Source organism: Castanea sativa, chromosome 9 (genome assembly GCF_040712315.1).
Source record: "Castanea sativa cultivar Marrone di Chiusa Pesio chromosome 9, ASM4071231v1".
Classification (NCBI taxonomy): Eukaryota; Viridiplantae; Streptophyta; class Magnoliopsida; order Fagales; family Fagaceae; genus Castanea; species Castanea sativa.
The window spans coordinates 17,577,812-17,591,443 of NC_134021.1; the positions used below are offsets into that span (position 1 = coordinate 17,577,812).

General features: G+C 33.2%; 1 protein-coding gene and 1 long non-coding RNA gene across 2 annotated transcripts; one reads left to right on the forward strand and one right to left on the reverse strand.

The window, feature by feature from the left end:
• The first annotated feature begins 1,244 nt into the window (after positions 1–1,244).
• LOC142609777 (uncharacterized) lies at positions 1,245–4,487 on the forward strand. Its single transcript, XR_012839678.1, has 2 exons — positions 1,245–1,574; positions 4,165–4,487. It is a non-coding gene; the product is annotated as an uncharacterized LOC142609777 (long non-coding RNA).
• Positions 4,488–7,574: 3,087 nt separating this feature from the next.
• On the reverse strand, positions 7,575–13,334 carry LOC142609639 (alanine--glyoxylate aminotransferase 2 homolog 2, mitochondrial-like). Its single transcript, XM_075781274.1, has 9 exons — positions 12,972–13,334; positions 12,306–12,536; positions 11,617–11,787; positions 9,345–9,488; positions 9,081–9,260; positions 8,411–8,636; positions 8,201–8,314; positions 8,036–8,122; positions 7,575–7,759 (listed from the first exon to the last, which is right to left on the reverse strand). Exons 1-9 carry the CDS (start codon positions 13,206–13,208, stop codon positions 7,716–7,718), a joined length of 1,434 nt encoding a protein of 477 aa, XP_075637389.1. The 5' UTR covers positions 13,209–13,334; the 3' UTR covers positions 7,575–7,715.
• Positions 13,335–13,632: the final 298 nt, after the last annotated feature.

Genomic DNA, 13,632 nt, shown 5'->3' on the forward strand with positions numbered 1-13,632 from the left:
AAATTTAAAATACTATAACTTTGCCATAAGATATTTATTTATTTATGGATTAATTACAAATATCACTCTTGTGGTATACTTTAAAAATATCGTGTGGTGTATTTTATGGCACTTACTTTTCATGTGGTTTATTTTATAAAGTATTTTTCATTAATTATAACAAAATTTGATAATATGACAAGTGCCCATGTCTAATAGAAAGAACAAAAGAAAATAATTGGTCTATCATAACATCTCTATTTTTATTTTTCAACATTTTCCTTCAATATTCGTTTAGTGTAGTGGTTTCTATTCACAAGTTGAACACAGGTAAAAAGCAAAAAAATATTCTCTTTATTTATTTTTTCTTTCTTTCTTTCTTTAGGTGACATATATATCCACCCTACAGAGGAAAAGTAAAACATGGAATATTGATTGCATAGTAATAAATAGTAGTAGAACTTAGTGTTGTACAAGAAACATCAAACATGCAACACCTTTAGTAATGAGACTTGTCGCTCGAGGATGGGATCAAAAGAGAGTAGGTAAACGAAATTATATTGGATGATAACCAGTGTCGACATTTTTCAACAAAAGTCCTCGAATTTTGATGTACGAACACTGACCATTAGCTGCATCCGCTAAAACATGAGCCCATCATGTCATCATTCTTATTTTTGGTACTCATAAGTCTGACATACTCAGACATAGTTACGATATTATCCCTGATAGCTAGATAGATCCTCCAAGTACAAACCTCTTGGTTTTTAGAACTTGCTTTGTCAGTTCGCAAATTTCTTGGTTTCTCTGTATCATCGGCTGGTTTTCAGTTTTTCGCAATAAAATAACAAATACATAGAGTCTATAATGGCATGTTTCGTGCACACCTAGATGGTGAAATCTAAGACTTAGACAACAGGGTTACAAATTTTTTTATAATTTTCTTCCTCAGATTATTTTGCATAGATAATAGAAAAAGGAGGTGAGGTTAAAATTATAAACACTAAACACTCAAAAAGTTTTTTTTTTATCATTATAATAAAAATTATAAGTCTATTTGTTACTGTTGTAGAAATAATAATTTCTACTAGAACAAAATTAGAAGGAATGCAAATTCTCAATTACGGAAAAAATAAAATAGTGAAAAGGTTAAAATGAGTAAGGCTGTTTGAGAGAACAAAAGGGTGTTTTAGTAATTTTGCATTTTTGGCATATATTTTTTTGCAAGTGCTTGCTTTAAATAAAATTATATCTAAGCTACGATTGAATCCAAGCTTTCTTTGTTTTTTCAATGCCAAGAACGTGGAAGAGAAGTTAAGAATAATGGCTAGTTCTTCCGCGGATGTAATCTCGGTATTGGTGAATGTAATTCTAAGAAAGAGCATATACGTATATAAGGAATTTGCACTATTGATGGTGGACTTCCTTCCAGTTATGGTGTCAACAATCCGATTTTCCCGTTTCTTTTTCAGGCCAACTACGGTGGTTTCAGCCAGGTACTCTCCCATGTCATCCATGGTGGCTCGACATGATCGGTAGTGCTATACAAAAGGAAAAAAAAAAACCATTGTGGTTTATCAGTATAGTTATATCTTGTAAGTGTTGGCTTTCTAGCTCTCTTTTTCGGTTTTGTGTGTGCTAGTTAGCTAGTTTTTGAGTTTATTTGATGAATGCTATATATGATTGGTGTAATAATCTCGGAAAAATGATAATTCATTTGGGATGATGAATCTGTGTGTGTAATATTAGTAGTTAAGAATGATGTTTCTTGTTCTCTTTGAGTTCATTCACTTGGAGTAATTGTTTTTTTATTTTTTTATTTTTTTTATAGGATTTGATGATTATTACTCGTTTGCTTTTGCACTACATTCATGATATAGAGCATGAAGGGTGAGAAACTAGTTTCCCAACAAAACATGATACGTGTTCCTCATCAAGTACCAGTGATATGTGTTTGTTTGGCTTAATTTTTTGTTCAATTTTTTTTTTTTACTTATTCATTGAAAAATGGGCAAAAGATATTAGTTATTCCAAACAGAAATGATAATTTAAAAAGTTATAGATATACAAATAAACATATCGGTCAACGGAAAGAAAGCTAATGCAGGCAGACTAAAATTGTGGCTACAATTTTGTGTTTGATTTTTATCTTCCAAGAAAATCTATATGGGGTTGGTTCATCTACTTATCAAACGACTATTGGCATCTGTTTAATCAATAACATTTTTTTTCTTAGAATCTTATCAATAACAACTAGTAAAGAATTGCTAGCACCTAAAACATTTTGGTTCTTCAAGAGAAGTGCAATTACATGGTATTTCATCTCCAACCATGGGCAAAAGATATAGTTATACCAAACAAAAATGAAAATTTAAGAAGTTGTACATATACAAATAAACTTATAAGTCAACGGAAAGAAAGCTAATCCAGACAGAGTAAAATACTGTTTTTAGGCTACAATTTTGTGTTTGATTTTTATCTTCCAAGAAAATCTATGTGGGATTGGTTGATCTACTTGTTAAATTAATGACTATGGGCATCTGTTTAATCAGTAACACTTTTCTTTTTGAGAATCTAATTAGTAACAACCAGTAAAGAATTGCTAGCACATAAGATATTTTGATTCTTCAAGGGCAATGCAACTAAATGGGATTTCATCTCCAACCATGGGCAAAAGATATAGTTATACGAAACAAAATGAAAATTTAAAAAGTTGTATATATACAAATAAACTTATAAGTCAACAGAAAGAAAGCTAATCCAGACAAAGTAAAATATTGTTTTCAGGCTACAATTTTGTGTTTGATTTTTATCTTCCAAGAAAATCTATATGGGGTTGGTTGATCTACTTATCAAATGACTATGGGCATTTGTTTAATCAGTAACACCCTTTTTTTTTTTTTAAATCTAATCAGTAACAACTAGTAAGAATTCTAGCACCTACAATATTTTGATTCTTCAAGGGCAGTGCAACTACATGGGATTTTATCTCCAACCATGTCTCGCCAGTCCTCTTGTGCTATGTATTAGTTGTGAAATTTCATTCAAAAACTACTTCTATTACTAATTTACTATACATCTTGCCAATATCATGCTTTTACTCAAGTCACATTATCCTAGCTCACATGTTGTAAACATCAAAGTATAGATGAATAACAAGCATTTTCAGTTGGAAATTATTCACATATCAATTATTATAAAGCTAAAATGAATCTATGCTAATTAAGTTGGGGAGAAGCAAAATGCTTAAAGCATAGTTACATAGTGATTGGATTATGAAATATTTTTTAGTAAAATAAGCACATAAGTAGGGGGGAGGGGTTGGAAATGTACATTTTTTTTTGGTTGACACATTTTGTGTGATTTTGGGTTCGGATATTTTTCCAATTGATGAGAGAGAGAGAGGACTATCATTTTGTAGGTTTATTATTGCCAGTTTGCCGCTAGTGATAGAAGTAACAATCGGGGTATTTCATCCCCAATAAACAAAAAGTTTTATGGTTGATTGATATTGCTCATCATCATTTAGTTATTATATATATATATATATATATATATATATATATATATATATATTTCTCAATTGTTGTTCATATGTATAGGATCGATAGCAATATCAAGTTTATAGGTTGTTTGTGACATATTTATTAAGATCTTTTCCATTTAGAATAATCTTTGTTTGGGATTTTCGTTATTTATCTATTGGGATAACCCATATTATAACATTAAAATGATTTGAAACATGTCATTTCAAGCAAATTATCTAATAAATTAACCAATATATGTGAGCAAGGGAAGTATAGTTCTTCTTTCCAATTATGTATCATGCATTTGTACTTCTAATCTCTAGTCATCTCTCATGTTATCTAACTAAGTCTAGATATATTTTTGGGTAAATTCAAGATATATAGTGTTCAGGCAAGCAAAATCTTCTTTATCAACTGTTGCAACTTGCATCCTTTAGTTTTAATTGTTTGTTTCATGTTTTGTTACGCTGGTTTGGTTCTCTTTTGCCACTTTGCAGTGCGTGATGATTTGCCATCCAGTAATTGAATTTCAAATTCCATCTATTTGAATGTTCTGCTTACATCTTAGTCTTATACCATGCCTACTTTGTGATGATGATATATGGGAGCCACAATATTGTCTGGCATTACTGCTCATCAACTTCGATGTTGCTTGCAGGCTAGCAAATACCTGAAACTGAGAGGTTACTAATTTGGAGGAACTTATATATGCATGACGGGACTTGTTAAATCATTTATCTCTCAAACATGGATTTTGAATCTGAAATATGTCTACCATCAATACGTGTAGTCTCCATGTCAGTTCTTGCCCAAGTTGTTTGCTTCCCGTAACCTGCATGCATTATCAAAGAAGCTAAGGTGGACACGAATAATTTTTGTTTGGAAAGTTAGGACCAAATTTTACTCTAAAAAACTTACACAGGAATGTGATTAGTGTTACATCAACAATATAGTAAATGAACTTTAATTGATTTCTTGTTTTGTGTGAAGTGTAGCTTTTAATGTTAGTTTGTTACTATGTTTTTGTTAAGCCATGTTAATGTAGCATTTTGATCTACTTTGGTCTACTTTAATTAATTTTAGTCCACTTTGGCTTATTCAGTCTACTTCAGTCCATTTTAAGAAGGGTTTGGATTAACACTTATTTATAATCTAATATTCTCATTTTTTACTTAACCAAAAAACAAATAGTCAAATTTTTCTGCCACTAGCTAGTTATTAGTAATTTCAGCCCATATTAATATGCGCAAGGTATCATCGTAATAATGTATATGTAAGTGACTTACTGGCTCCTTCAATTTATGTCTCCTCATCTTTCCCTTACCATTTAACTAGTGTCATTGCTAAGTCCGTTCTTGAATTAGGTTACAAGCTTATTTGCATCTTTTGTGTGCTTTAAATTTTAGGGTGAATAAGTTAGTCCTAGGTGGGTTTGAGCCAAATTATTAACTCCCATAGCTAAAACCAACCTTCCTTGTGTGATGCCTGTTTGTTGAGTGCTAAACTGGGCGTCATTGTACCACAAGTTTGCGAGTCAAATTTATGTTTCTGAGTAAAGCATAATATATATCAACCATTTTTAGTTCAATAGGACGCTATATTTGAATGGAGGGAGATCATTTCCTTTTTCTCTTCCTCCATTTCTTCCCCTCCAACTCTCCAACCATACTATTCGTATCCATTTAATTGGGTGAAAAAAGAAGAAGAAGAGAGGATGGGGGCAATGGGCTTCTATTTTGATGGCCTATCTCCTCTCCGGTCTTTTTTGTCTCATGTTCGACTTGCTTCTCCCCTCTTTTTCATTCTCCAGAAAAGTAAAATAAAAAACCAAAAGAATAAAAAAAAAAGTGAGAGTGAGAGGATAGAAAATGTTAGAGAGGAAATGAAAGATGGATTAATATTATTTGTTTGATAAAGAAGAAAAGTGAAATGAGAGGGAAAAAAAAGAAGAAAAAGAATGACAATTAATTTCTATTCTGGTCTACCATTTTTAATTTTCTCAAAAAGAAAATACCTTAGTGATTTGATAATTGTATCTCTTTCAATACTCTTTTTTCCCCATTTTGTCTATTCCCTTCACCAAATTCAAATGAAAAATATCACTTTTTTTCCTCTTCTTCCTTACATTTTCTTTTGTATCATTTCTATAAAATGAAAATTATTCTTACATTTTCTTTTGTATCATTTCTATAAAATGAAAATTATTCAATACTGTAAGACCACGATAAGCAATTATTCTCTACCTAATGAAGTCTTAATAGTTACCTAACTTCTTAGTTCAAGTGGTAACTCCCCAAGCACAAAGTGTCTTGGGGGTTCACGGCAGGATAGGAGTCTGAGTTGCAGCAATAACATTTCTTAGATATTCTAATCATTCTCACAAAAAAAAGAGTAAAATTTTAAAAAGTTGCAACTCCCCCAGCATAAATTTTTTTTTTTTAGTAATTATTCTCTACTTAATGAAGTCTTAATATTTACCTAACTTCTTAGTTCAAGTGGTAACTCCCCAAGCACAAAGTGTCTTGGGGGTTCAGGACAGGATAGGGTCTGAGTTGCAGAAGTAACATTTCTAAGATATTCTAATCATTCTCACGAAAAAAAAGAGTCAAATTTTAAAAAGTTGTGCATAATAAGCTGAAAATAATCTCTCTCAAACAAGCTATGTTACCCACAAGAATCAAGAACCCTTACTCATCTGTCTGGAAGTCTTATTTCCATCCAGCACAATATATATATATATATATATAGAATAGGCTCCTAAGAGCATCCACATCAGTGGATGTATAATATTCTAAAATACAAAAATCCCTCCATTTTACACATTTTGGCCCAAAAATCACCCACATCAATGGGTGTAAAATGGTGCATAATTGTGCATAAATATCCAAATGCTACAGTAACCGTGTATATATACATGATTACTGTAGCTGATGTATTTGATATTTTATTATTTTTTTCTCCCTCCAGCCCTCTCTCTTCTTCTCTCTGATCTGACTCTCCACCTCATTTGGGTTCCCTCTCTTTCCCAACGATCACAACAGCTCAGCAAAGAAGAAGAAGACAATTTTCCAACCACCAACTCAACACAACCCAACTATCACCACCGCAACCCAAACCTGCCAAAAAACCCATTCCAAATCCAAACCAAAATCAATAAAAACTAAATCCAACGGAAACCCATAAGAAAAATTCAACAAAAACCCACATGAAAAACCCAACGGAAATCAGTCAGATCTGCCGCCGGATCTACCTTGCCGCTGCCACCGCCGCATCTGCCTTGCTGCCATCGCCGCATCTGCCTTGTTGCCATCGCCAAATCCAACCCAAATGGACTTAGATTGACATGGGTTTGTGTTGAAGTGAAGATTTTTGGTTTGTTTATGGAGTTTTTTGGTTTGTTTACGAGTTTTCTGGTGAAGAAATGGGCAAAAGAAGAAAACTTGACCGGTGAAGAAAGATGAGAGAAGAAGAAAAAGAAAGGAACTCACCGTGTGAGAGAAAGAGAGATAGAGAGAATAGTGTTCAGAAAAGAAAAAGTGGGAAAGTGGGTTTGACCAGGAGGATGTGGAAAAAAAAAAAAAAAAAGGATTATTTAAAGAAAATAGTGTGTATAATAGATAAACTGATGTGGGTGTTTTGGATAAATGGATGTGTAAAATAGAAAAAGTAGGTTTTAGATGTGTAAATTTGCAAAATTTTTGCATCCACTGATGTGGATGCTCCAACATATTTCAAACAAGACATTATATAATAGGGACTCTTAAGTTTGGCTCAACTAATTCAATAATTTTTTTTAGAAAAAGTAATTCATTTAACAAGGAAACTGAAATAGGGTTTTTCATTTGTACACATCTAAGCAATCTCAATAGTAGTATTTGGCTATCATAGTGTTTAGACTTTAGAGGAAGAGTGCACCATAATGCCACATTTTCTGCAGGAATGCTATAATGCCAAACAAATATTCAGATCAAATTCAGAGAGAGAGAGAGAGACGACCACAATGAACCCAAATAGATTAACCGAGAGACAACGAATTGTTGACTCATCGTTTTTGAAGACCCTAGCAACTTATTCAAGAGGAGACCTCGTAGATATATATATAATATTGAAGTTTTTCACTAGCATTAGGCTTTGACATGATACATCACTAGTTAGTACAAAATGTGAACGAGCAGACAGACATTTATGTCCACATTGAACTTGAGGGCTTCACATCTTAGAAAATGAGTAATCCATGGCATCTACAAGGAAATCTGCAACCAAAAGATTACATATTTAGTGAAAGGGCCAGTGGCAATGAAAAAAGAAAGACCATTAAAAGAATTCAGTATGACATGACAGACATGCCATTGCTTTGCCATGGCTGTCAACATGTTAATGGAGTGAGTAAGGTAAACTACAAATTTAACTACAAAAACTTTACAAATTGTTGTCACCAATCACAAAAAAAGTAATTCAAAGTTTTTAAGCCTATTGTAGTAAAATTGGTAGTAGTTTTAGCATTTTCCATTGAAGGACTGAAGGCTCACCTGCATCTTCCTTGGTGAAGCAGAGGGGAGGTGTGATTCTAAATACATTTGAATAGATTCCGCCTCTCCCTATCAATACTCCCAACTCTATAATAGCAAAAGAGTTCAATTAGTATCTAGAAGTGAGACTAAGCCTAGAGAATAGCTGATGAGAGAAATGCAGACCTTTCATCTGGTCCAATACACGCGCAGTTTCAGCCTTTGCAGGAGTTTTCTGCTGGCGATCAGTGACAAGTTCAACTCCTAGCATAAATCCTCTTCCCCTAACGTCCCCGATAACTGCAGAATCAATAAAGTAAAAAAAATTATGATTAACTATATACTCATACAAAAGTTTAAATGCCTAAATACAAAAGATGAATGAAGAATGTTTACTTTCATATTTGTTCTTTAGTGCAGTTAGTCTGTCTTTCAGGTGTGACCCCACAACATGTGCATTCTCCTGAAGATTTTCTTTCTCTATCACCCTCAAGACTGCAAGTCCTGCTGCAGTACACACTGGATTCCCACCAAAGGTGTTGAAGTAATTGCGGCGAGTCAGGACCTTTGCAATCTCAGGTGTGGTTACCACTGCCCCAAGGGGAATTCCATTTCCAATGCCCTGCAGATACCAGAGAAGAAAATCAGTCAAGGTAAGCCAGCCAAATTCTAATAAAATGGTCCACCAGTTTGATGAAGCAATGGTAATTTGAATGGAAGTGAATGGATGATTTGTAAAATCTCCATTTTGTGCGTTTAGTATGTTAGTTTGTGAAAATTATATGTTAGCAGTTGAGCCAATTCTGTTGTACAAATAATAAATAAAAAAATTGATTAATGCAAGTTATTAATGCAATCCTAGCAAACTGCTTAGAAAGACAAGTCAATAATAGTAAGCCATGTGAAAAATAATGAGCTTCCGCACCAGATCAAAGGTATCAAACCCCATAAAGTTTTCAAAGATGATATAAACACCATAATGTTATCGTGCCAGAGAGCAATTCTAGGGACAACTTTTTTGCAACTTACTAAGGAAAGAAAGAAAAGAAAAGAAGTGAAAATAAACCTTTGCCATTGTCACAATGTCGGGCGTGACCCCTTGAGCCTCAAACGACCAAAAGTGGCTCCCAGTGCGAGCGAAACCAGCCTGAACCTCATCAGCAATACAAAGGCCTCCTGCTTTCTTTATGCTACTATAAACAGGAGGCAAGTAACCAGGGGCCAATTCTACGATCCCACCCACTCCCTGTCATACATAAAAAGGATGTTAAGAGGATTATGAATAATGTCAATATGGGAGGAACTGCGCAATTGGAGATAGATAATGTACCTGAATTGTTTCAGATACAAAAGCAGCAACATTGCCAGAAGTTCCATATTCAATGAGGTCTTGGACATCTTTGGCATACTTTTCTCCATCCGAACCAAAAACACCTCTGTACGGGTCTGGATTCAAGGCATGATGGGTTCCAGTCTGGTGGCCATAGCCATAAGAAGAAGAATAGTAGCAACATATTTCTTATAAGTTCATCAAATTTAGATTACGTGGCTCCATAGACAAAAGAAATAAAAGGGAAATCCATGGAATGCCATCATTTAAGGATGGAAAAACTTCAAACTATTTTAAGAGCATCATTTATCATTTATAATTGTTCAATGTTCCTGATTTGTGACAAGCAGAAAGTAATAAATTTTAATATATTAATGAAAGGAAATTACTGATGGGCAATCTGCTTTACAAGCTAACAGTATGGGGGGTGGCGGATTGTCAAGACAGAAACAAAAGGAAACATTAGAAACAAAGCTAACTAAACTAAACTAACATTAAAACCTCAATAAACTAAACTAAAACATTAGAAATTTTACTTGCTTATGTGTATGAATAGATTGATAACAAAGTTAATGGCCTGCTTAACAAAAAAAAATAAAAAGTAAAAAATAAAAAATAAAAAATAAAAAATAAAAAATAAAGAAAACAGAAAAGTCACGATTTGCCACAATCCAAATTCAAGAAAGCAGAAAGTCCATGATTTTTAAAGTTATGGCCTACTTTAAAAAAAATATTTTAAAAGCATCTTTAATCAATTATTGAGGTTCTATCGTCTATGCTCCTGATCTGCCACAAGCTAAATCAGACAACAGAAACTTCTAATTTTACTTGCTTATGTGTATGAATAGATTGATATCAAACTATTTTTCTGGTAAGGTAGCTCTCTCTATTTGGTGGAACAAACTCAGACAAATGAGTATAAAATTAAATCACATGGCATTTACTCATTGAGTTGATAACCATGGATTGACTTTCTATTACTTGTTACAAGATATTATTTCTGCTATTGTCTCTAACTCTAAAGAAATGATTGACACGTTTTCCTTCCCAACAGAAACAAAATTTTTTTGATGTAGACATAGCAAGATAGCATTGGCTTAACATCTTTATCATTTGATGTCAAAGCTCATTTTCATATTAGTATAATGATCATAGTGGAAATTTCACCATCCATTATAATGCTTGGTTCAATAGCTATGATTGTGAAGCGGGGAAAAAACAAAAGATAGTAGTGAATGTCTAATTGGACTGAGTTTTGGTAGTGTTGGTAACATCAAGATGGGGTTACAATATGCCTCACCAGCTACGATGTGACTTCTTCACAAGTCACCTAACAAGTGAACTATGAGCTAATTAAAGATCCACTACCTTACAAAATTTTTTTGGCCCCTTTTTGGTCAATTCATAGATGAGCCCCAAAGTGCACTATGAGTCATGCAAACGAAAGGTGATTAACTTTTGTGGACAGCCCTAAAAAGAATTTAACCTTCTCTCTATTTTTGCTATAAAATAAGATAATCAAACTAATAAGTTTACATGAAATCTAATGACATTAACGATGTCATAGCAACACTCATCATAAGCTATTATGAACCACAAGTTTTTTCACTCTTCACATACATCAAAAGGCAAAAGTACAAAACTACTAAGATAGCGACTACATTTAGTATTGGTATGTACTATGCAATCCTCTTTTGTTTAATTTATACAATGCCGCTACTCTTTTAACCTATTATTGAAAAGCTATAATAATTTAACTTATTCTTTTAGCAATTAGAAAATTAAAATAGGGCTTAAAAAAAGCTAATTCCCTAGTGCTCCATTTAAAGTGACATACAGTGACAGTGAGATGCAAAAACATTTTACATCTAAGTAAGCAACTATTTGGCAATGATGTGACACTAATTCGAAACTAGTATTAAGTTAGGTTAAGGTCAACTTCATAAAAAAAAAAAAAGTTTGAAGTAAAGTTATGATTCAATTCACTTGAAAGAATGCTCGTAATTTCGGATTGTTTAGACTTCTTAAAAATGAGTTTCATAATGAGTAAGAAGTTATTATAATCGTATTTTAAATAAAAATGATTGGTCGTGCAACCCTTTATATGTTAGGTACCATCATCCAACTTAGACCATCTAAAATTGTGTACTTCGTTACATATCATTTGTGTGTCACACACTTTTTTTGAGGTTTTAGAAAATGGAAGAAGAAATTAAGAGATAATTGTAGAAGAATTTTATTGAAATGAAAGGAGAATTTTTTTTTTCTTTACCTGAACAACATTGTATTTCCAAACGCTCTGTCCTGTGGCCCCCATAGTTCCAGCTGCGTTTCCATGGTAACCGTTTCTAAGTGATATTATGTCGTGGCACCCTGTATACAACTTCGCCATCATTAAAGCCAACTCATTCGCTTCCGTCCCAGAATTCGTAAACAGCACCACCTGCAAATAATAAAACATATATAGTCACACAATTCTCTTAAAAAAAAAAAAAAGGCTCCACGAATAAATTACTTCAACAATCACTATATCATCAAGAAACGTAAAATAAATTTGACGTGTATTTCTTGTTATACAACACTCTTGGGTTAGTTTATTTATTAAAAAAATAAGATAGGTAAAAATACAATTATATCCAAAAAAAAAAAAAATCTTTAAAAGAGTGCATCTATAGTATAAGTCAAATAATCTTTAAAAAAAAAAAACAAACAAACAATCATTTTTGGTAAAAGTATATAGGTAAACACTTACAATTTTTACGAAAACTAAATTATTTTTAACAAAAAATATACCAACCTAAAAAAAAAATCCTTAGAAAACGTTAACAATATTGGAAATTATTCCATATTTAGTTGTAATATTTTATAATCATGACAACGTGTATCATGCAAAAGAAAAAAGCCTTGCTCCCGGAATATTGAATAATTACTAGTAACAAAATAATATATAATTGTATGTACGTTAAGATCGCCGGGCAACTTGGAAGCAAGGGCCTCAGCAAAGTCAGCGATGGCGGAGTTGAGGTATAGAACAGTGGAGTGTTGCAAGCGCTTGGTTTGATTGACAATAGCCTCCACAACGTCTGGGTGGCAGTGGCCACAACCCACGGTAGCTATTCCTCCAAAACCGTCCAGGTATCGCCGGCCTTCATCGTCGAACAAGTACTGCCTCTTCCCATCTACCACGTTCAGCTGCCCAATCATACATAAATTAAATTAGTATTCACAATAAAGAAGTAATAATTAAGATCAAAAAACGATTTGAGAAACAATCATCAGTTCATTTAACGTATGATCTTTGATCATCATATCATGAGATCTTAAAAACTTAAAATTGTATTGTTGACAGAATTAGTCCAAATTTTTGTTAAATGATAAGAGATTTTATCAAGATAACTCGAACACATAAGCAATTATATTGATGGAAGAATTTATTAGTTGAGATAACTGGAACTCATGATATTATGATACGAGATTGACCCGAGTCCTTATTTGACAATAAATTTTTTTACCAGTTGAGATAATTAAAACATGCCCTCATTTTAAGAAAAGTGAAATCCATGATTTTTCAGAAGCAGGAGGTAGAGAGGAGGAGGAGAAATGATCAGGTGTGGGAGAGTGACTTACAGGTTTCTTGTATAAATGAAACAATGAAGGGCTGAGATAAGCTTTTCGCTTGGCCAAGATCTCATCGACGGTGGGACCATTATAAGGCGGAGGAGAGTAATCAAAGGGGGGCATTTTCGGAACAGTGACATCATTTTCTTGAAGAGAGGCGTCCTTCTGGGCTAGTTGAGAGAAGCAGCGTTGTGAGCACAGGGAAATTTTTCCCGAAAATACCCTTCTCGTTAGAATTCCCTGCATTTTAATTTCCTCGCTGCCTCTCTATCTTTCTGATTCCTCGGATTTGGTCTCTACAATTTGTGAGGAAATTAAGATTCCGAGAATTCAGGACTATGTTTCGGGTGTTTGTGTTTGGTGGTGGTAGCTAAAACTATGCTAAGCCGAGAGAGTTTTATATAGAGGATTACTGAGAGCAAGGTAATGCTGACGTGTCCTATTATGATTGGTTATGGATGATTTTACCTAATTACCTTTTGGTATATTAGGCAATTACCACGATAATGAGCGATACTAATCAATTTTCTAGATTGAGTAATATTACATATACAAAAAGTTTAAAAACATTTTTACGCTAGTTAATATGACATGTTCGTATATTAGCTAGTTCTCACTTGGGTTAACGACGGGCTCTACTGTTTTACTTATTACTAACAAGTTAGTACAT